The sequence below is a fragment of the Thermobia domestica genome, chromosome 1 (assembly GCF_964235325.1).
Source record: "Thermobia domestica chromosome 1, izTheDome1.hap1.1, whole genome shotgun sequence".
Classification (NCBI taxonomy): domain Eukaryota; kingdom Metazoa; phylum Arthropoda; class Insecta; order Zygentoma; family Lepismatidae; genus Thermobia; species Thermobia domestica.
The window spans coordinates 183251923-183276466 of record NC_137454.1 but is presented as its reverse complement, the minus strand read 5'-3'; the positions used below and the strand labels follow the sequence as shown (position 1 = coordinate 183276466).

At 35.5% G+C, this 24544-nt stretch overlaps 2 protein-coding genes across 2 annotated transcripts in view; one reads left to right on the top strand and one right to left on the bottom strand.

Moving 5' to 3' along the window:
* Positions 1–4049: 4049 nt before the first annotated feature.
* Positions 4050–4889, bottom strand: LOC145674819 (uncharacterized). Its single transcript, XM_081745075.1, has one exon. The coding sequence runs from the start codon at positions 4887–4889 to the stop codon at positions 4050–4052; it is 840 nt and encodes a 279-aa protein (XP_081601201.1).
* A 2503-nt stretch (positions 4890–7392) lies between these two features.
* The window catches only part of LOC145674725 (uncharacterized), a 164756-nt gene continuing 147604 nt past the window's right edge, over positions 7393–24544 (top strand). The window contains exon 1 of the mRNA XM_081744963.1: positions 7393–7410. Coding sequence (XP_081601089.1) covers positions 7393–7410 — 18 coding nt within the window. The remainder of the gene's footprint in view (positions 7411–24544) is intronic.

Here is a 24544-nt window from a genome sequence, read left to right as displayed (position 1 = left end):
TTTCACTAACCTTCCATTGGTCGAGACATTCGCGATTATGCGAGGAACTGTGAAATTTCTATGTACAACCGAAAAATGGTCAGCTCGAGTTCAAATGTAACTCGGGAACATTTTGAGATTTTATTTTCAGTTTCGCTATCAAATAGGAACGAAAATAATCTCTGCGGAACAAATTTCGGCGGCATTTTGGTACCTTTTTGTTCTTTCTTCTAATATTGCAGTGAGCAGAAATACGTAGAAGCTTAATTAGTAAGTTCATTTTGAATATGAACAAAAAAGAAATAATTTTATATATTATAATTCTTTATACCTAGGTTGTATAATATGCTATTAGCTGGGAAAGTGTTAAAAAGACCCATAAAGAAAACCGCGGTTGCAATTTGGTGTTAGGTAGGAACATAAAATATGTGAAAAAGTCGTAAGCTCGAGGTGAAATACAACTCGGGAACAGTATGAAATTATGTTTTCCGATTCGCTATTAAATAGGTCCTAAAATCATTTCTGCGACATTAATTTCGACGATGTTTTGGAACCTATTTAGTGACTGCAATAAATGAAGCTCAAATTTTAATGAATAAATGAACAAATTAGTAACAAGCTGAAAATTGGTACAGATATTGGGAATGATGTTCTAAATAACATACTAAAGGTTCCCTGAAATCCTAGGTGACCTTCGCCAGCATATTGGAAAATGGCTGCTGGAAGTGTCAAATGAACAATACCCAGATAAAAATAGCAATATGTTCGCTATGGTTGAACAGAAAGAGTTAAACATAGTACAACGGTTTATCGTTTACTGTCATTGTCTGTACGCCCCTGTCATTGTCAATCTGTACCTGTTTTCATGAAAAGGATCAGAGGCGTCATAGCGGAGCAGCTATGCGAAAAAAAGGAAGATAAAAGATATATCTTGAGGTTGCTAGGTAGAAATAAATAAAGGTATATGTGTGAAGTAACGATTATTGAAATGTAATGTGGTGAGACTTCTTTTAGAATAAAAAAAAAAGGTAAAAATATAGTTACTCTCGAAAAGGATTTATTAATCTGCTAATATAATAATTCTGCTGATTACTAGTTATTCATACGTGTTGACTTGTCGTATTATGTTTATAAGTATAATGAACTTATATCTTTTTGGTGCAACGAAACCCGGGACCCTGTACAAATCTTGAAGTAGAGTAAAGATAGGGTCTTATTTTTTTTATAAAAAGGGACGTATGAATATTGAATGTACCTTTTTGCGTAGTGGGAGAAAAATTATACGTCAGTCAACTATGACTAGTATACGCAGTGAAGATATGTCCGTAATTTGTAACTCAGAAGAATCTATGTCTGAAATAATAAATACTAAGCAGATCTTAGATATGATTCAACAATTAAGTCAATCCATGCAATCGAGGGATGATAACTTGAGACAACAAATATCTAACGATATTGCATTGAAAGTTGATGAAATTAAACAAAATACAAATCAACAAATACAGCAAATTTCTCAGGAAATTGATGAGAAATTAGATGAAAAATTTCAACAGTTTGCTGATAAATCGTCACAAGATATCAATACTTTGAAAAGATCTATAGAAGTTTTGGAATCCGCTATAACTCAACAAGCATCACAAATGAAAGACACGACTTCTAAAATTAATAATCATAGTCTACAAATAGAAGTTTTGGAGTCTGTTACTACACAACAAGCGACTCAAATAAAGGATAATATATCTAAAATTCACAACCATAGTTGTTTGATACAGGATATGCAGGAGGAAATCAGATCGATGCAACAAAGGCTAAGTAACAGGAGTAATGCCTCAGTTCCTTCTAATAATGAGGAGACGCTTCATCAACGAGAAATCCCAATTATTGAGTGTGATTCTACATCTCCTTCAGTTTATTCGTCTGAAGATAACATAGTACAAGATGCTAATGAAACGGCCGGAGTAAGATCACGAATGCCAGCAGATGAAAGGAGACAGGATCCACGAATGCCAGCAGTACGGTATGTTAAACGGCAACGGAAACGGGATATTGGAGAGTCTAAGGTTTGTTTTAAAGTAAGTGAAATCAAGGCGATGACCAAATTCAGTGGGAAATGTAATGAAATGACGGCCAGCTCTTTCTTAAAACGTTTTGAAGATGAGTGTAATCTAATGGGAATCGATCAATCTAAGTACCTGAAATTATTGCCCCATGTTCTACTTCCATCGTGTTACACTTGGTACGAAGCCGTACGTAATAGAATAAGTAATTATGCAGATTTCAAAAGAGCTTTACTCGCAAATTATGAGAATGATTTTATGCTCGCAAATAGAGACGCGGTGATTAGAAATCGACCTTATAACTCCCGAATTGATAGATCCGTAACAGACTTTGTAGTGAATACATATAACGAGTTGAAAAATATAAATCCGTTACAGCCAGAATCCAGAATTATAGCTTCTATACGTATTTTACTACCGTTCAAGTTACAGCAGGTTTTATTATCAACTCAATGCGTTAGTTTCAACCATTTGATCATGCTAGTCCAACATTTTGAGAACCAATTTCAGGTACTGAATTGTAATAGTAATAATAATAACAATCGTGGACCAGGAAACTACAATCGTAACCAAAGTAATCCAAATCAGCTAACAATCAGAAATGTAAATATGAGAAATGAAAAGACAGATGGTGCTCGATTTAACAGGAGATCTAATAGCATCAATGGAACTCAAACTCAGTCTAGAAACAGTGGTACTCGATTTTATAATAATAGACGAAATTTTATGGCCAGGCAAAATCGTTGGAATAGTGCAAATAATAATAGTAATGTAGGCAATAGATCTAATTTCTTTCGTAATAGAAATAACTTTGGTGCCAGAGAGAATAGAAATGATTGGAGTGGTGATAGTGTAGAACATACACCTACACAATATCGAGAAAGTACCCAAGAATGTGGCATACAATGTGATCTAATGGAAGTTATGAGACACCGTGACCTAGGATAGATTGTATTGATGTGAAATTGGATTGAATCTGCGTTGAGGAAAGATGAACATACTTTATGGATATGTGAATCGGTTTATTGTATCTTATTTTGTTATTTAATCTTGAACTTCATGTTTATGATCGTAATTATTCAATTTATGTCAACATATGTGTTAACGTTATGTGTTTCCTTTGATATGTGTAGTATCAACCTCAATTACTAATGCACTAAATACTGATCGCTAGTATGTTTGAATGCTATATTGCCTTCTGATTTTGTTAACCTTTAATATGATAATGATCTTTATTTGTAAACAATATCGATTGTACATGGATGTTTTCGCATATTGCAGGAAGGAATAGTTAACTAGTAAATTTGCAGAACCCTATTGAATAGATCCATCGACTTTTTAATATATGGATATATGAATAATTGTAAATATAAAAGAATATAATAATGTAATATGGTATATATATATAGAAATGGAGAAGTAAATATACGTGTCAATGTAACGTTATTTAATACGAGGTCTATTCCAAAAGTGAATGTTCTGTAATGATTAATCCAGGGTTCTTTCCTTCGTAGTAAAGCTACTGCGGAATTCCCGTCCATGGCGACATATACAACGGTTTATCGTTGTACTGTCATTGTCTGTACGCCCCTGTCATTGTCAATCTGTACCTGTTTTCATGAAAAGGATCAGAGGCGTCATAGCGGAGCAGCTATGCGAAAAAAAGGAAGATAAAAGATATATCTTGAGGTTGCTAGGTAGAAATAAATAAAGGTATATGTGTGAAGTAACGATTATTGAAATGTAATGTGGTGAGACTTCTTTTAGAATAAAAAAAAAAAGGTAAAAATATAGTTACTCTCGAAAAGGATTTATTAATCTGCTAATATAATAATTCTGCTGATTACTAGTTATTCATACGTGTTGACTTGTCGTATTATGTTTATAAGTATAATGAACTTATATCTTTTTGATTTTTTTTTTTTTTTTTTTTTTTTTATATATATACTATACAATCATTTCATACGGTATTAAGTTCAAGCATTGCTTTAAACGCGTACATATAAAGATGGATTAAGGAACATAATTTAAATTCAAATTAGCAAGAATTTCAGGAGTAATTAGGGATTTTACAAGACTTAACCATTTGTACTTAGTGATTTCAGAAGGATGCCATACTTTCAATTCATCAATATTGCGTAGTCCGATGGATTTGCCCGTTTTAACATCTATCAAGTCAAACACTTTAGGATTGACTTGTTTAACACATATATACGGACCTGTATAAACATCGCAAAACTTATAAATCTTCTTCAAATTAGCATTACTTTGAGGATGAAGTTTCACAAACACAAGATCATTAACTTTAACTTTGTATTTGCCCTCCTGTTGTATTTCAATCTTTTTATTTCTTCGCTGAAATTTTTGCAAACGACGCACTTGAACCATACTCACAAGTTTTGAAGGGTCCATATTCTCGGAATCCATTAACCTTACATTAAAATGATGTTCAATGGAATATAACGTATCCGATCCATTATGAATATTCGCTGGAGCTACTCCTAACGTATCAGAAATAGAATAATTGAGGAAGTAGGTAATTTGTGTGACATATTTTATCCAATTGGAATGTTTGTCTTTACATAAATGTCGGAAGAGCATGCCAAAATTACGATGAACATTTTCTACCACCGAGCTACTCGGATGATAAGGAGTGACAAAATGCACTTTAATACCTGCATTATTCATTGATTGCACAAACTTGTCACTTCGGAATTGAGATCCATTATCACATAAAACATGCTCCACTGGTCCACAATGCGGTATATATACGTTTAAAATACGATGCACAATAGCTGTAGACGTTGCTTTACGCAAAGGATAGGCCACTATATATCGAGAAAAGACATCCATCACTGTAAATAAATAAATTTCACCAGTTGATGCTCTGGGTAAGGGCCCATATAAATCGATAGAAAGAAAAGAATGAGGTTTATCGGGCATTATTGATAGCATTGGCTTATTGATGGCTTTATAGTTATGCTTAATACGCATACATTCCTCGCAATCATTTATATATGCCTTAACATTTGTCCTAAGCGATTTCCAATAGAAGGTTTTACTGATTAAATTTAAAACCTTTATATAACCAAAATGTCCAAAATCATCATGATAAGCCTTTAAAATTCGTGGTACTAACATAGGAGGTACACAAATTTTCTTTCGATTTTTAAATTTAAAGTCTTTAATTAATAATATCCCATTTGACAACTCGAACAAAGAATTCCACCTTTTAGGACAGTTACATTCAGAAGTACACGACGTTAAATGATCAATAATTTTCATGTATTGTCGTTTTAAAGAACATAGATAACACAATATTTTTAAACGGAAACAATTTTTCATAAAATGCATACTTTTAGAAATATTTAATTCTAAATTCTAAAATTCCGACAACTACCGTCTAACTGATTTAAAATTTTATTAAACTTACGAAGTAATTATTAACAAGTTAAGGTTTGACATAGATGTTGATAAAGATTATTTAAATGACATGCTACCTAAGTAAAATCCCACAACTTCTTGGTTGGCCATATTGGAAAATGTGCAAATGTCCGAAGTAATTGAAAGAGAATATTTTGTTAAGTGAAATGCAAAATCTGGACCATGCTAAATATTTGAGAAACTGTAAATGTAGTCGATTCGAAGACAATTATGATCAATGGTGGTGCGTGAGGAGAATATTATAACGTGTTTAATGTTGTCCTCCGCCATGTTGGTGACCACCATCTTGGAAATAACTTGTTTATTTAAAATGGCAACACGGTCGTATGACATATTAAACAACATCTTCGTTCAAAGAGAAAACCAATGGTAAAGTTTTTTTTTCCAGACCCTACAACAGTTTTGATGTTGTAAATGGATTTCGGATGTGTTATATGTGAAATGCTGTGAAATGTACAGTGCGAAGTTTCGAATTGAAGGATAGAGATAAAGAAGAAAACCAAGCTTTGTAACATCTCATTTACGTATTATTTAATAACAAGGAAAAGAGACAGCTAATACACATGGGACAATTACAATCACATGTCATGTTCAGTATGCCCATCGTTCTGTTCTATGCATATCGTTAACCGTGATACCTAGTGCTTGTGCACTCTGCGAAGCATAGATGGTGATATTTGTTCACAGATAGTAATGATTCTTCTTTTCAGGTAGACATTGACAATAATAATACACTGGTATACTATAGCTTTAAAGGGCACCCAAGGATAGAAATCCAACATAATTCGGTCGGGGACTACTAACCACTTGCTGGAAACTGAACTGATCCATGCTGACCTATCCAACAACCGGGAGACTGTTCATTCAGCCATCGATTATATTACGACCATAATGCGGTGCCGCATTTTATTGCAAATATTGATGAAATAACCCTCCTTCCTCTTTCAACAAAAGTGACATAAAGTGTTTTCAAGCATGTCACAACGTTGTGCAACATCCAAGGTCCCACCTATGAAAATAGATCCATTAGGCCCCATGAATGAAAACAAGTCCTACAATTTTTTACGCCATATTCCACACCACACCATTACCTTAGCTGCATCTTCCCTCTTTGTTGCATCTATCCAATTAAGATTTGTATTAGCCCAGTACCTGACATTTTGGTTGTTAATTTCACCTGTTACATAGAAATTTGCCTTATTACTGAAAACAATGATATGAGGAAACACTGGGTCACGAGCTATCTTGGCCAACGCCTACTCACAAAACCCGATTGGTCTATTTGAATCATCGTCTGGCAGTCATTGTTTAAACTTTAATTTTTAAGATTGCCACTTCCCTCTTTAATATTCTTCGAACACTTTTGACACTAACATTATGTTCACGTCATATACATCGCACACCTTTCTAAGATTATTTTTTATAAATACACCCAATACAGCTGCTGAACTGTCTGGATCAGTTGCATTTCGTAGTCGTCCTGATCGAGGAAAATCATCATTTTCCCTTGCCATGAATTTGTGGATCAGTTTTCGTACAGCACTGTCTGTCACCGGCTCGCGATTAGGATGTCGTTCTTTGAAGACGGGTGTTATTGCTGAACTGCATAATCCAGCCAAAAGGAAGATTTCGATTCTTTCCTCTCGAGTTAGCATCCTGTTCTACCTACAGGAAAAAGAAAAAGAGACAGTCGGGTCCCATCTATTCAATGTTCCACAAATAACAAAATGTAAGTCCAGATGATAACTATTTTAGCCTAAATCCATTCACAACTTCAAAACCGTTGCAGTTTTCAAAAAATCTTTTTCAGTTTTGAAATTTTGAAAAAAGCGTTACCGTAGGATTTCTCGGTATTGGGCAAAATGTTCGGTACAGGGCTAATACAATTCTTAATTAGATACATGCTTTAAAGATGCAAGTTGCAGGTAAGGTAATGGGTGGTGTAGAATATGGAGCAAAAAACTTATTGGGCCTCTTTTCATTGAATGGACCTATTGGGCCAATTTTCATTATGGGACCTTGGGTGTTGCACAATATTAAGACATGCTTGAAAACAGTTTATGCCATTTTTTTGGAAGAGGAAGGGTGATTTTATCAATATTTGCAGTAAGATGCGGCACCGCATTATGATCGTAATGTAATCGATGGTTGAATGAACAGACTCCCGGTTGTTGGATAGGTCAGCAAGGACCAGTTCAGTTTCCAACAAGTGGCTAGTGGTTCCCGATCTAATTCTGCTGGATTTCTATCTTTGGGGCCCTTTAAAGCTATTATATACCAGTATAAAATTATTGACATTGGCTACCTGAAACCAAGCATCATTACTATCTGTGAACAAATATCACTTTCTAAGCTTCGCATAGTGAACAAGCACTAGGTATCACGGTTAACGATATGCATAGAACACAGCGGTAGGCATGATGAACATGTCATGTGATTGGAATTGTCCCTTGTGTATTAGCTGTCTCTTTTCCTTGTTGTTAAAGAATACGTAATGTGAGATGTTACAAAGCTTGGTTTTTACTTTATCTCTATCCTTCAATTCGAAACTTCGCACTGTACATTTCACAGCATTTCACATATAACATATCCTAAATCCATTTAAAACTTCAAAACTGTTGTAGGGTTTGAAAAATTACCTTACCATTGGTTTTCTCTTCGAACGAAGATGTTGTTTAATATGTCACACGACCATGTTGCCATTTAAAATAAACAAGTTAATTCCAAGATGGTGGTCACCAATATTGCGGAGGACAACCTTAAACACGTTATAATGTTCTCCTCACGCACCACCATTGATCATAATTGTCTTTGGATCGACTGCATTTACAGTTTCTCAAATATTTAGCATGATCCAGATTTTGCATTTCACTTAACAAAATATTCTCTTTCAATTACTTCGGACATTTGCACGTTTTCCAATATGGCCAACCAAGAAGTTGTGGGATTTTACTTAGGTAGCATGTCATTTAAATAATCTTTATCAACATCTATGTCAAATCTTAACTTGTTAATAAGTATTTTGTAAGTTCGATAAAATTTTAAATCAGTTAGACGGTAGATTTCGGAATTTTAGAATTGGCAATTAAATATTTCTAAACGTATGCATGTTATGAAAAATTGTTTCTCTTTAAAAAATATTGTGTTATATGTGTTCTATAAAACGACACTATGTTTAACTCTTTCGGTTCAACCATAGCGAAAATATTGGTTTTGTTCCTTTGGCACTTCCATCGGCCATTTTCCAATATCTCGGCATAAATCACCTTGGATTTCAGAGGACTTGTAGTATGTTGTTTAGAACATCATTCCCAATATCTGTACCAATTTTCAGCATGTTACTAATTTGCTCCTTTCTTTTTGCTAATTTTACTGCACTATAGTAACTGTTTGTTCTCTTTTACGACCTTGCAGTGATAACTTCAATTAATTCATTGATTTTTAAAATAAACAAAAAATAATTTTAAATATTTGATTTGCAGCTTTGGAAAGTATTAGAAAATACTTAAAACAGGAAAAGGAACTGGAAGATAATATCTTGCTTTAGATAAGTATAAGATAAATAATTTAGCCCAGAGAAGTATAACTACTGCTTTTTCAATTTTGGTATTAACTTGGCACGTAGAATATTTTTTTTTTAAAAAAGTGGTCGGGTCGAAGATAAATATAACTCGAGAACATACAGAGATTTTGCTTTCAGTTTCGCTATTAAATAGATACGAAAATAGTTTCTACGAGACTACTTTCGGCGGCATTTTGGAACCAAATTTAGTAACGTTCTTGTTCTCTTGTACAACCTTGCTGTGGGAAGATCAGCTAGTAATTAATTTTTAAAATAAACAAAAAATAAATACTGAGCATTTCAATTAATTGTTGTGCAAATACGTTAATAATATTCTCTCTTAACACTTGGAGTGTGTATGATGAACTATTTTCTGCTCAAGTATTGGCAACATACGCGAACCAGGATATTCTATAACTGAAGGGACCAACGCAATAATCAATTTTCCCATGTCTTATTTTCTGCAGTAAGCTTTTGTAATTAAAGCAAATTGTAAATAGGTGTCCATTCAAATACAATTATCAAATTTAAATTTAAGAATTGAGTAATGTAATTCGGAGTCAGCTACGTAAGCAATTACTCGTTTGCCTTCTTCTATAGTAAATGCAGCAGTCGCCTGAAGCCTTCCTACAAATTCGGCTATAATAACATTACATTTCTTAATGACGATTTCTTTAAGCTGAGTGAAAAACAAAATGTGAACACTGGTCCACTGTCATTTTTTGCTTAGTTTGAGAAGCAATAATTGCGTATTATATACCTCTAAAGTCGCAATCACACCTCATTCTTTGCATACTTCTGCAAAACGTAGAAGCACCAAATTTCGCATACATGTTCATCATGTGATGGAGTAACGGGAAAATTCCGATATCATGAAAGAGGCGACATTTTCCATGTAAATCAAGTGCAGAAATTTTTCGTCGTTTCGAAATGCTGGTTTTTCTAGTAATTGCACACATCATAGAAACGTCATGTGATTTTGTCAGGTAGTGTAGTTTGTGTTACAAAAAAGTGCATTAAAATTCGTTTTCTTTTGGCGGCGTAAATCTAGAAAATGTGAAATTTGTATTGGCTGTTCCTAGAACGTCGAAATTTCGAGCTTATGTTTATTCTAGTGCTTAGTTTCCGTGCTTGAACATGAAAAATAGTCATCTTCGCTATAAGAAGGTACCAGGAATGTTTTAAGGGGGTGTCTTGTAGATATGTTGGAAATAGAAGATTGCGTTGAAATGTGTTTATTACAGGGAAAAATCGGACATGTTGGAAAAGTCGTCATCTTCGATTCAATATGGCGGTTCAAAAGATTCTAAAAATGAAAATCGTAAGTTGCGCTCACGTTAGGGAAGTAAAATATGGTATATTTTTAAGGATCAAGTGTAATTTAAGTGAAGAAACAAATCATTGGAGAAGTCGCCGTCTTGAATGCAAAGTTGCCATGTTCATGAATTAGCATGATCTGCCTTGTTATGTGCTATGTTCAGAGTAATAGAACAAACAAAAATCAATGTAGTGTCTTAGCCCTGAGGTAACTCGTATGCTTTCTAAGTAGCAGGTCGGGGTTGATTCCCACCAAAATATTGCTTTGTCTTGCCATTTTTTTCTTATCACCAGCATAGTACCTTCTTTTTCTCTTATCTTTGTTTTAGCATAGTAACTTCTGTTTATATTGCGCAAACAAAATATTTTCGTTATTACATACGTAGAAGGAAAGAATATATTTATACGGCAACTGCTGAGATGGTGTGGAGAGGAGGTACTATGTTCGTGTGAAGCTTCGAGAAGACACAGAAGTCTTTAGAACGAAGCGTTTGTAGCTTTGGAGATGGGGCATCACTAGTGTTTGTTTCATAAACAATGTTCCAGGGACACACTTGATATTCCGGTGAGGCACTGCTGATAATATTCTACTGTTGCATTATAAGAGGTATTATTTTGATGTACTCCGAGAGGCACTCCCAGAGCTCCGGCGGTGCCTTTCCCCAAAAAATACTGGTCTGGAAGAATCACTGGGCATCACTTACACTATATAGTGTCTCGCGACAACAGTGTGTTCTTCAAACTGGAAATTAGCTTATATCACCGAAACGTAGCGAGAAATCAGAAAAATGATCTCACAAATTATACTCTTTTATGCCGGTCGTGGATACTTTTTAAGATACATGCTTATAAAAAGTTTGAAGTCTATACCACACATCTAGTCTCCAAATCGGAAGTACGTTACTATCGGAAAAATGGTTTGGAAAATAGTCATAATAAATGCTCAGAAAACGTAATATTATAACTTTTAACCACATACACACAGACCCACAAACGCCTTTTCTCGGTTTTGTGGTCGGCGGCGTATATAGTTATAATATATGAGATACGTGGAAAACTGTCGTTTCGATTTAATTGTGTCTCTGGCTGGCAAGTTTGGAATGAAATGCTGAGTAATAGAATCAACTATATTGACAATCAATAAATGCTATACAAATTAACGTTTGAAGAAAGGAAGAAACAAGAAAATAATTTGATGGGAGTCGAACGCAGGTCTCCTGTTCAGTAGCCTGACAGGCTTCAACCAGACTAATGAATTGCTAAAATTTTTACATTTTCAAGTTTCTACTTACAGATCTCATAGTACATAGGTGGTCAGCATCTATGGAATTACATACCTCTAAAGTCGCTAACACATTTAATTGTTTGCATACTCTCCCAAAACATACAAATACTAACTTTCCATACATGTTCATCATGTGATGTGAGTAACGGGAAAATTCCGACATCTTGAAAAAGGCGACATTTTCCATGTCAATGAAGTCTCGAAATTTTTCGTCGTTTCGAAATGCCGTTTTTTTTATAGTAGTTCTACAGCCAGCCACAAAATCCCCCCCTAAGCGCTCTAATTCCATTACTTGGAGTCCAGGTCAATTGCGAATGTGAGAACGCCTGGACAGATGCAACAAAACTTTCATGTAACTTTTCTCGACACTGAAACCAGTTGCTAGCGCTGAGTCAAGTATGTATAGAAGTAAAATTGTAAGTAGATGACACACGAAGCATTCCTCCATTCTGAGATCAATCTCTCTGGTTCAGACCGTATTGTCCAATGAATATCATATGTTAATCTCACTATTGCTGTGTATGCAATGTATTTCTTCATTATATACTGTATAAGCAAAGAAATAAAAACACTGATCACATATGAATCAGAAAATGCTTGAAAGTAGGTGAAAATATCAAATCTAGAACAACTGCTGGAAATAACGTTGTAAATGATTGCCTTCATTGAGAGACTTCCTCCAATTCTCCTCATTTCAACATCTTCTTTCTGGAGGAGATATGATCTTGCTTACCACACATACCACAGTATGCATTGAAATTGAAACAAGAAAACTTGAAAACGGTTCAGCCTGGCCGGGACTCGAACCCGGTTTCACCAAATAGAAGTTCAATGCGCTAACCACTCACACACCGCGCCACTTAACCTTCCGCCAAAACTAATAACTAGTTAAAACCTTTCATGGAAAAATATAAACAAGATACTCAAATATAACAAAAAAATAAACAAAATATAAATAAGAAAATGTAGGCAACGTGTGTGTGTCTGAATGACTTACTCGAGATTTCCTTGTGTAACTCAAAAAAAAGTTGTATAGACGTTTCTTAATGAGGAAAACATCACGAAACGTCTTTCAAGTTGAGGCTACGCCATTGACAGAGCAATAACTTATGGAGGCAGGTGGCAACTGCCCCCCACCAGAAAAACTCCCCGCCCTTCGAGTGTCCCCATTTTGAGATAAAATTTTCTTACTCTATATACGATACGAACATGAAATTAGAAATGAAGCATCAAATAGGGTCGCTACATTACATAAAGAAAACAGGACACAAAAGGTAAATAGAAGAAAAATGAGTATTGGACCCATTTCAGCAAAATGTTCACTATTAGGGGCTCTAGAAATAATATTTATTCATATGGCTTTGAGATTTATCAATATTGTCCCCTTAATAATTTTGTCATGTATGAAATGGGCCCAGCGAGTAACTAACGGAACGGGAGACCTTGCAGTGCGGGAGGCTCATAAGGATTAAGAGAAAGTTGGAAAGAGGGGAACCAAGAATCACAAGAAAAACTTTTTCTAGGGGCCCAAATAAGCTTATTAATGCTTGCCCCCTCAGAAAAAATCTTAGTTATGGCGCTGGTCATCAGTTGCATAAATTCCCGATTTATATTACATTTCGTCTTTTACATAACTTCTAATTTCCAAAGAACAAATGACGACAGAAATTAATTTCACATTCTTTAAATTCTATCAGCACGTGTAGAAATAGACAGTTCTGTGTTTGTATTCCATAACTACTAGTTTATTTTCCTATATTCATATGAGGAAATTGTGGCGAATTGAGGCCACGTGAACATGAGGCCGGTGATCATGAGGCACAACCCACTAGGAAGAGCCTCTGAAGAGCAAGCTCGGGATTTTAACTGTCCTCAGTATTTCTGTGTTCGTGTTCGTGTAGTGTTTGGAATACGTGGAAAGGACAAGAGGTGCAAGTTGCGAACAATACTCCGGTTGGGGAGATTTGTTTAAAATAAATTGGGAAATCAGGAAACTCCCATTTCAGCTACCTTGATTCAAATCCCATCGTAGCAATTATAAGTTTTTCTGAATGGGAAGATAATGTTTATTTAATTGGTGTTATAATTACGTCATTCCTTTATTATTATTATTATTATTATTATTATTATTATTATTATTATTATTTGTACCACATAAGGAAAGGAATATATATAGAGTATGTCAGATGTTTCTTACGTTTACACATGAACGCAACAATATTATTACGTTTATGGATTTACAGATAGAATTATCATTTTATGACAACAAGAAATGGAATATAAAGACAATGGATAACAGTAATGCATTTTGTTTCGGCCTTCTTCTAGGTAGAAATGTGATGTGACATCTTAAATAGGATCATTTGACTAGCGTTGTAAGTTCGATCACAATTTGCAATTTGTGCACAGCTACAAACAATTCCTTCGAACTCATTTTCGGCCTATACTACAGCAGTTAGGACGTGTTTAGCTCTTATGTATCCCTCGTTTCTTGTCCAAACCCGTTACTTGCCAGACGGTAACGAATGAAGTTTATACGGATGATATAATTTTGTGTTGTTAGCATTTCACCTCTGAAGGAGGTCGTCTCAAAACTTAGACACAGAGAAGTTAAATCTTTCTTATGTTAGTACACATCAGAAGTATCAGTTTTGTAGATTGTAAAAAGTTACTGAATTTTCACACACGGAATAGAACTCGGGTCCCCAACATTACGAACCTAATGGTTAAGCCACTACTCTAAGGCATCACTGTTCTGGGAGAAGAAAAAATGGAGCTGTAGTGAATTCAGTAATTACACAGTTTTACGATTGCAGTGTAATAATGCAGAAACTTTCTGATTTCAGTCATGATAAAACAGTTAAGTATTATGAGAAAGAATAGTCCAGAGAGGTTAACTTTAAATTGAAAACTCATATGTACGGAGGCGCTGCTATATGCTCTCGCCTCGGGCCCTGATTTTTCACGGCACTTATATTGATTGGAATCTCGTGTTTCAGGGTACTGGATTATTTTTCTTAAGTTAATCAATTAAACGAAACTTCCTCAGTACCTTGTTTCCTATTTTTATGAGTTTTAGTCACTTTTACAGTTTTTCCAATAACTCTTTAAGAAGAAGGACAAAAACACAGAAAGATTGAGGAGAGTAAAAACAAAGAACACTATTCGCGCGTTCTTTCCTTGCCTGAAGTAAAACAATAAAAGTTTAGAATATGCAATTTTTGGTCTTGCATCTTCTATGTGTTGAAAAATCTGTAAAACCAAAGCAAACGAAGAGAAATACTACTACACAAAACGCTCAACATGTTAGCTATACATTACATAAGTATTGCTTGATCCAAATAACTCCAGTATATCCACAAATCATAATTTATCATATTTTACCGAAATACGTCATGATTTTTGTGGCAACCTGATACATAAAATGTTGTTAATACCGAAAGTTCATTGATCTCAGCACTTATTCACTTACTCTCTTATGATCATCACAACCTTTAGGGTACTTCCCGTAGATATAGAAAGGTGAAATGTAGGATCAGGCTTGGTGTAGCATGCAAGTATACAAATCAAAAGCAACAGGATGGTGTTTCCCTCCGCCATGTCCCCTACAATCGAGTGTGTTGTTTATTCCACAAAAAAACGTGAAATCCAATCAGAAAATTCATAAAATATAGAATATGTAGCCAAGTCTCGACTGCAATAATAATAATAATAATAATAATAATAATAATAATAATAATAATAATAATAATAATAATAATAATAATAATAATAAAGGAATAACAGAATTGCAATATCAATTACGTGAACAGTACCTTCCAATCAAGTAAAAAGTATGCCAGACCGGGATTTGACCGGAACTTGACTCGAGTTTCGATTCGAGTCGAGTCAAAACTAAGAAAATCGAGCCAATTGCTGTGTTTACGAGGGTTGGAACTTAAATAGTGGAAACATTGCTGTGGAGACACTATGCAATGAAATGTACTAAAGCAGATTTCAGATGAGAAGCGGCATGGCCTTGAGTTGGCTTTACGCGGCGTCCAATTGGCTTTGAGCGGTGTTGACAATTCGCGACAAGCAGTTCTGCACGCTGACTTCTCCCGCTACTGCGAATCTTGACAATAGCAGAGGCGCTTATTAGAAATATTGATTTAGCACATTAACTGCTCACTTTACGAAGTAGAGGAAAGAATTACGAACACATACGTGAAAACTACATCTTTTTATGACAACTGGTTGTCATGATACACGCTTTGAAAGGTTTCCATATAAAACAATTAGTAAAACGAGCGTTGAGTCCCGTCTAATTTCCAGTGGATTTTTCTTCGATTTGGAAATGGAACTCAACTTTTATTAAAGGATAATCAGGGGTGTAACCAACAGGTTGTTCTAGGGGAACATTACTTTCAGGGGGAGGAAAGCTTTTCACACATTAAAAACAGAACAAATGACCTATTTCAGAATATGAAAGCATTTTAACTCACCATGTATACTATACACATATTATGTTTTCTCGATGCTACCTTAACAAAAGACGGATCTTGACAGTACTGAAGTTGAAAAGCGGATTGTAAGAAATAAATCAATAAGGTATTCATAAGAAAACAAATGCTGTTTCTAGCAGTCTGTTTATCCGACTTTGTGTTTATGTAGGTTAAAATACTAAAGGGAAAAAACTCGAAAAAATATCAACTCAGATATTATTATGCAATAATATAGTAGTGAGAGATCCTGGGGGGACTGAGGGAGCCAGGGCCCCTCATTTTATTTGTAAATGTGCAATATTAGGCATAATTTGAATGCAATTTGTCTTAAAATCATCATATATGCTTTCTGCATCTGAATACACCCCCTCCCAATTTACAGAGAAATCAGCGTCCTTGCAATTAGGTACAGAAACTGTATTGATGATGTTTTCTTTTTTCTTTTTTTAAAAATCGTATTTTATTATAAACGTTCCTAATTTGCATTAACTATTAAATAAGTTTACTAAACATATACTAGATGAACCTCCCTCATTTCGGGGTGGAAATAGTTTGGAAAGTCAAGGCCCTCTTTTCCCCCGTTTCTACACCCTTGAGAATAGTAAGCGATCGAATTAAATAACAAGCCTCTGCAATTTGATTCATATATATATATATATATTCGATTCCCAGCGGGAGCTCATGTGGAAGAACAGAAGGTTTGGGACATTCGTAATATTGTTTTGAAATTGCCTTCATGCAAGATTCTTCCTTATTCGACAGAAGAAACGAAGTATGATTTTTTTCTTCGTTTCAATACCTTACGTATGTGTGGCCAATTACGTACTCCTTCTTTACTCCTCTAGCAGGGATGCAAAAGCACCAGGCGTCTGAGTGGTGTCATAAATTATTGTAACCCAAAACAAACTCGACCATATCGTGTTGCTTACGAATCAGATGGATTGTTGTTGTGAGACCTACATCAAGTATAAGAGTATGTTATTATAGGAACAGACATGGAAGCAAAGGAGCTGATTGTGTGTGTAGGAACGCAACTTCTGTTCTAGCATAAACAGAATTCATTAGTGTCTAGGTTGCTTTCTTTCGTGGTAGTTCATTTGTTCTCCAAAATTATAGTTGACAATGTCTTTAAGGAAACCGAGTACAAGTGCGGAATTTTCTTTTTTTTTAAAAAAAAAAAGTGCTACGAAGTGAAGCTCGAAGAATTACTTTTTGTGTTTACAATTTTTGGAACTCATAATAAAAAAATTACAAGAGTCAGATTCAGACAATGGCGAAATATTAATTGACATAGACGATAGTGAAAGTAGTGTTGAAGACGAAAGTTTAGCAGTTCCACTGGAATAAGTTAATAGGTAGGTTATTCAGTTGCTATATATACTTCTAGGATACACAGCCAAAATCTTTGAGTTTGCTGGAATAGTATATTTACATTGTGAATAATGTTGCCAATGTATGTGTAATAATCTCAACTAGAGGAAGAGCGAGAAGGGAAAGGGGAGTCCGAAATCCGGCAACACCGCGCGGAATATCGCACAGCATTGGCTACTGCCCGTGATGCTTTACATCTGAAAAACACAATAGTAGAGCTTATAGCGCGCGTTGTTGACATACCTACCTTTTTTTTTTTTAATTCCTCCACTACCCCTGCTCTTGCCGTTTTCTTACGGACTTACCAGCAGACGCATCTGCCCCTAACTCTGTGATAATCTCTCTCCTTTTTTTTTATCTCATCTCTCTTTTCGTTTTGTATACCCAAGTGCTAGGGGGTGGGGCTTTTATGACCTGAGTCCTAAAATGCTTATCTCAGGTCTTAGTTTTCTTCTTCTTATATGCGTATCCTTTATTCTGGAAATAAAAGAGAAACATTTTTAATACATACATGATAACATAGATACAACACAATTTACAAACACACAGTACTCATAACACTACAATTACAACATGACTAACATAGGTGATCTCACCTGTATGAATTATCTATGAATTGAATTCAACTCTTCTATTTTCATTTCATTTCATTCATTCTTTTTTTAGTTCATTACCTGTATGACTATTAGGTTTTTCACCTTAAACCTTATTCTATTATAGTTATTAATAACACTTGGTTTTCACCTGTATTACTGTACCTATAGACTTCCTAATTTTGGCGGTCCTCCGCATTTCAGTTTTTATCTACTTTTTTACACGGTCCTCCGCACTTCATATTTCTACTTTAGATCACCATAAAACACTGAAATACTACAACTACACCATTACATTTCCCTTACTACACTACACTGATAAACACACAAGACACACACACACACACACACACAACACCAAGGACTTGGTTATTAGACTGATTGTTTTGGCTATATTTATGATCTTCCCTAGACATGCAGAAATTTTATCTTCTTCTTCTTCTTGCCAAGTCAAGGCTTATTTGCACTCTGTTTATTTCTAATATTTTGCTACACAGACTGCTAAGCTTTAGTCTTTTTTCTTTGTCTCTTATTATTTCCTGTATTCCATTTAGTTCAAAATCGTTTCTTAGATGTGCTCTTATGTTGTGGTCATCTTCGAACAAAGTAATGTTCTCACAGTAAAAGGTTATGTGATCGGGTGTTTGGATATTTCCACAATCACATACGTCATTATCTAAAAGTCCTAATTTATAAAATGTAGTTTTGAATGGTCCATGTCCGGTTAAAAATTGTGTCATGTGTTTATTAAAATGAAGATCTCCCATTTCTAGTCTTTGGTCAATGTTAGGAAAAATATTAAATAATCTTCGGGCTTTGGTGCTATTTGTCCAAGTTTCCTGCCATTTCCTCCTTATATAATTGTCCATTTCCTCCCTCGTGAGAATTCTGTGTTTAAATATTCTTTCCACTTTTACTAGGTTGCCCTTTTGCAGCCAATATCGACCTGATTGTCTCAGTATTGATAGATATAAAGGTTCTATGCCTAAAAGAACTTGTAGGGCTTCCACAGGTGTAGTACCCATTGCCCCGGTCATTCTTATTAAAATACTTCTTTGAATACTATCTACCTTTGTTCTTATTTTAGCATTTTCTAGTAGTCTGTGGCTCCAAGAACTTGAGCCATAAGCAGCGATTGTTACAAATATTGCCTTGTAATATGTTCGACAATGCCTTGCCGACAATCTAAAGTCTCTTGCCATTATATAAAAAAATTTATTTGCAATTCCGATTATCTTCTCTTTTTGTTTATTTATATGGACTGCAAAGTTCAGCAACTGGTCCAACCATATGCCAAGATATTTAAAAATTTCTACTCTGGAAATGGACTTAATACCAATTTTTATAATAGGATTTCTTTCCAATACATACCTACCTATCCTCCGAGCAAATAGATTCGCCCGTCTTACGTCACCGCCAGGCGCAGATGCGAGGGAAGTACAATCACTTTTGAGCGAGCGGTCTAACGTAAAGGTGTCACTATGTTTTCGAAACAGGAACAACGAATTTGGATCAAGATTGAATGTGCCAGAGGTCGTACAGCACGACAGTGTCATCAAGGGCTTCAAGAGGTGTGTGGGAAACGGCATTGCCGTGCAGAACAGTGGCACGGTGGGTAAAAGCCTTCAACGAAGATCGACAAACTGAGGCAGACATGCATCAGGCAGGTCGTCCTAGCGTCTCTGAAGAAGAAAAGCAAGTTATTACCGCGTTAGTGGACAGTGATCGACGCCTCTCGATTCGTGAGCTTTACGCCAATTTTTCTCACAACTTTGTGGGTTAGTGCCCTGTGCTCTAAGCGCTCCATATAATAAACAAGCTTTTAGCAATTATTATAAAGCGTATAGTAAGCATATACGGATATATGATGCGAAGCGAGTATTTTTGGCTGAGTTGAGTTGAGTTTATTTTGAGTTTAACGTCCCTTTCAGCACCAAGGCTATATGAAAATGGACCTACCCTATGCCATAAACGTCGTCAACACCTTGTGACCCACTTGCGGGTAAACGTCGATCGTCAATATAGAGACGAGTCGAAGGATTGCCACTAGTGTCACACTGTCGCCAGGGTTTCGCCGAGTCGAAACAGATATCTCACATCGGGGAGTTGAACTTACCACCGCGTCGCAGAGATGACTTCGTTTTGGTCCAAGCTCCTTCTATTCGTCGCGGAGAATCGCAAAGGGACCAACGCTAACTATCGCCAGTCATCGCCAGTTATTATATAATATTTTTTCTAGATGAATTGTTCCTAAAGTGAGCGTCGGGGGTCAAGAATAACCTCTGCCTCAACATCATGAAGTGAAAAATCTTGAAAGCGATAATTGTATGAAATTAGGTGGAAACTGTCGTCGAACATAAGAAAGTGAGTATTGGAAAACTATGAAATAAAGTAAATAGACAAGCGTCTTTTTGTTATACAATTACATGGCGAACGCATTTTATCTTATCCCAAAAAGTTATCATGTCATTATTACGGTTAAAAGAGAACTCTAGTTGACCAAATTAAAACGATCTCACCAATTTATTCCTTTAAAGCGACGTCTCCTTCATCGCCTCCGTGGTGAAGTCTGAAGAACACCCGCCAAGTAATCATAAGGTTGCTGGTTCGTTTCTCTTACAGGGTACTTTTCTGGTACTTTTTTAGTGTTTTCTGAATATAAACAAATCACACATATAGGCGATTTAACATATTTTTGGGGAGTAATTTTGTGGTTCATTGGCGTTTTGTCGCGTCAGAAGATGTCGTCTACAATACAGTGAGCAGAGGGGGTCGGTGGGTCAGAGTGCGTCATAGTGAGTAGTGGGTCACGGTTGGTGGTGCGTCGCAGTGGGTCACCGTGAATGATGGTTCGCAGTGGGTCACATTCTGTTGACTGACGACCCACTGACCCACTCCAACTCTCGATTTGACACCACATAGAAAATGGAAGACCAAAAATTGCATGTTCACCATATTTTATTGTTTTACTTCAGGCAAGGGAAAAGCGCGCGAATAGTGTTTCTGATTTTCACTGTCCTCCATGATTCTGTATTTTTGTCCCTCTTCTTAAAGAGTTAGTGGGAAAACTGTAAAAGTGTGTAAAAGGCGTAAAAATAGGAAGCAAGATACTGAGGAAGAATTGTTAAATTAATTAACTTAAAAAATAATCCAGTGCCCTGAAACACCAGATTCCAATCAATATACGTATCTGTCCAACCAAGTCCCATAAAAAATTAGGGCCCGATGCGAGAGCATATGGCAGCGCCTCCGTACATATGAGTTGTCAATTTAAAGTTGACTTCTCTGAACTATTCTTTCTGCATAGTACTTTACTATTTTATCATGACACAAATCAGAAAGTTTCCGCATTATTACATTGGAATCGTAAAAGTATGTAATTACTGAATTCACTACAGCTCCATTTTTTCTTCTCCCAGAACAGTGATGCCTTAGAGTAGTGGCTTAAGCGTTAGTTTCTTAATGTTGTGGTAGCGAGTTCCGGGTGTAGCAGTTCAGTAAATTTTTAAATCTACAAAACTCATACTTCTGATGTATGGTAACATGGAAAATATTCAATTTGTCTGAGTCTAAGAGTTGAGACAACTTCTTTTACAGGTGAAGCACCAATTACACAAAATTACGTCATCTGTATGAACCTTCGTAACTGTCTGGCAAGCAGCGTATTTGGACCTTACTGCTGTTGTATGGGCCAATAAGTAGATACAAGAATTGTTCGTAGCTGTGCACAAATTGCTAATAGTGATCGAACTTACCATAGGAATCGCTAGTCACGACAATGAACCTATTTAAGATGTCACCTCACCTTTCTACTTTGAAAAAGTACAAAACAAAATGCATTACTGTTATCAGCTAACAAATCTTTGTATTCCATTTCTTGTTATCATAAAATGATAATTCTATCTGTAAATCCGAAAACGTAATAATATTATTGCGTTCACGTGTAAACCTAAGAAACATCTCATATACTCTATATCTTTTCTGTTCCTATAGACACCTTCGGCCTTGTTACTTTTTCTTTCCATTGTGGTAATAATAATGATTATATTATTATTATTATTATTATTATCAATATTATTATTATTATTATTATTAATATTATTATAAATAATAGTACTAATTGTTATTATTATAATCAAGGAATAACATAATTACAATACCAACTACATAAACATTATCTTCTCATTAAGAAAAAATACTAATTATAACGACGGGATTCGAGCCCAAGTAGCTGCAATGAGAGTTTCCTGGTTTCACATTTTCTTTTCAAGAAATCGCCACAATCGAAGAATTTTTCGACACTGGCACCTCATGTGCTTTCGACGTATTCCAAACACTACAGGAACACCAACAGAGAAATACTGAGGACAACTAAAATTCCGACCTTGCTGTTCAGACTCGAACCCCTAGTGGATTCCGCCTCATGATCATGTGGCCTCAATTTGACAGAAACTTCTCAAAGGAATATAAGAAAATAAACTAATAGTTATGAAACATAAACATAGAACTGTCTATTTCTACACGTTTTGATATAACTTAATTACGTGAAAATAACTTCTATCGTTTTTTCTTCTTTGGAAATTAGAAGTTATGTTAAAGACGAAATGTAATGTAAATCCCTGTAACTGATTAGATTTTTTTCTGAGGTAGTTTTGGCGTGGGAAACCCGGGTTCAATTCCCGGCGGAGCTCATGTGGTTAGGATTGCATGTAAATCAGTAGGTCGACGTCTCATATAGCCTCTTTGCTGAACGGGACATTAAACTCAAAATCAACTCAACTCTTTTCTGGGGGCAAGCATTAATAAACTTATTTGGGTCCCTAGAAAAAATTGATTTCTAATTATTGGGTCCCCTTTCTCCAACTTTATCTTAATCTTTATTGGCCCACCGGAGCCTGTGGGCCCTCCCGCAGGGCAATATCTGCGGTTCTGTTAGTTACTTCCTGGGCCCATTCCATACATGACAAAATTATTAAGAAGACAATATTGATCAATCTCAAAGCCATACGATTAAATATTACTCAAATGGGTTCACAAATCATTTTTGTTCTATTTACCTTTTGTGTGTTGTTTTGTTTATGTAATGTAGTGGCCCTATTTGATGCTTCATTTCTAATTTCATGTTCGTATCGTATATGGAGTAAGAACATTTTGCTCGAAAACGGGCCCCCTCGAACTGCGGGTAGTTTCTCTGGGGGAAGCAGTTGTCTCCCACAAGTTACGGCTCTGCCTATGACGTAGGCTCAACTTGAAGAACATTTCGTGATACTTTCTTCATTGAGCAACGTCTATATAATTTGTTTTTGAGTTAAACAAGGAAATCTCGAGTAAGTCATTAAGACACTCACACAAGTTTCTTCTATTTTCTTATTTATATTTTCTTAAAATTTGTTTGTTTTTGTTATATTTGAGTATCTTGTGTATATTTTTCCATGAAACAATTTTACTAGTTATTAGTTTTGGTGGAAGATGCAGTGGAAAATGTAAGTGGCGCGGTAGGTGAGTGGTTTCACATTGAACTTCTGTTCGGTATATCCGCGTTCGAATTCCGGCAAGGCTGAAACTTTTTCTAGTGTCCCTGCTTCAATTTCAATTTCAATGCATACTCAGTGTGATAAGCAAGATCTTCTCTCCTCCAAAAAGAAGATGATGTTGGAATGAGGAGAATTGTAGAAGATCTCTCAATGGAGGCAATCATTTACAAAGTTTTTTCCAGTAGTTGTTCTAGATTTGTTATTTTCAGCTACTTTCAAGCATTTTCTGATCCATGTGTGATCAGCGTTTTTATTTCTTTGAATATAGAATATAGAAGGGAAAATACATTACGAACACAGGAAAATTGGGACTAACATATGATGTTCATTGGGCAACACGCTCTGAACCAGAGAGATAGATCTCAGAATGGAGAAATGCTTCGTGCGTCATCTACTCACAATTTTACTTGCATACAGACTTGATTCAGTGCTACAAGTTGCTGTCAGTGCCAAGAAAAATTACGTGGAAGTTGGGTTGCATCTTCTCACAACTTCAAAGGACATGGACCATAAGTAATGGAATTAGAGCGCTTAGGGGAGGGGATTACTTTTGTGGCTGGCTGTACATATGGGACCATCATGATATATTAGACCCCAGAGAATGAACTTAAAACAAATTAAATAGAGGTCAAGACATTAGAGTAAATAAATACATTATCATAGTATTAACAAATCGTTTAATCGATGACAAAATACTATGATGTAAACATAAAAATAACGTTAGAACTAGTTGTTTTTAACTGTGCAATTTTAATATGCTTAAAATGAAATTGAACGTTTAACATGAATGACTCGTATTAAAAAATAAGTTTAGACATCTGGATATTTTAGTTCCGTTTATTGTGATTAGAAAACTGTTTTTGAATCTAGACGCTGCTAAATGCATTTGGCTGAGTTGCATTTAGTAACGCCTAGATT

Bases quoted from the DNA above. Each gene is read 5' to 3' on its own strand.
- LOC145674819 (XM_081745075.1), bottom strand. From the start codon at position 4,889: ATGGATGTCTTTTCTCGATATATAGTGGCCTATCCTTTGCGTAAAGCA.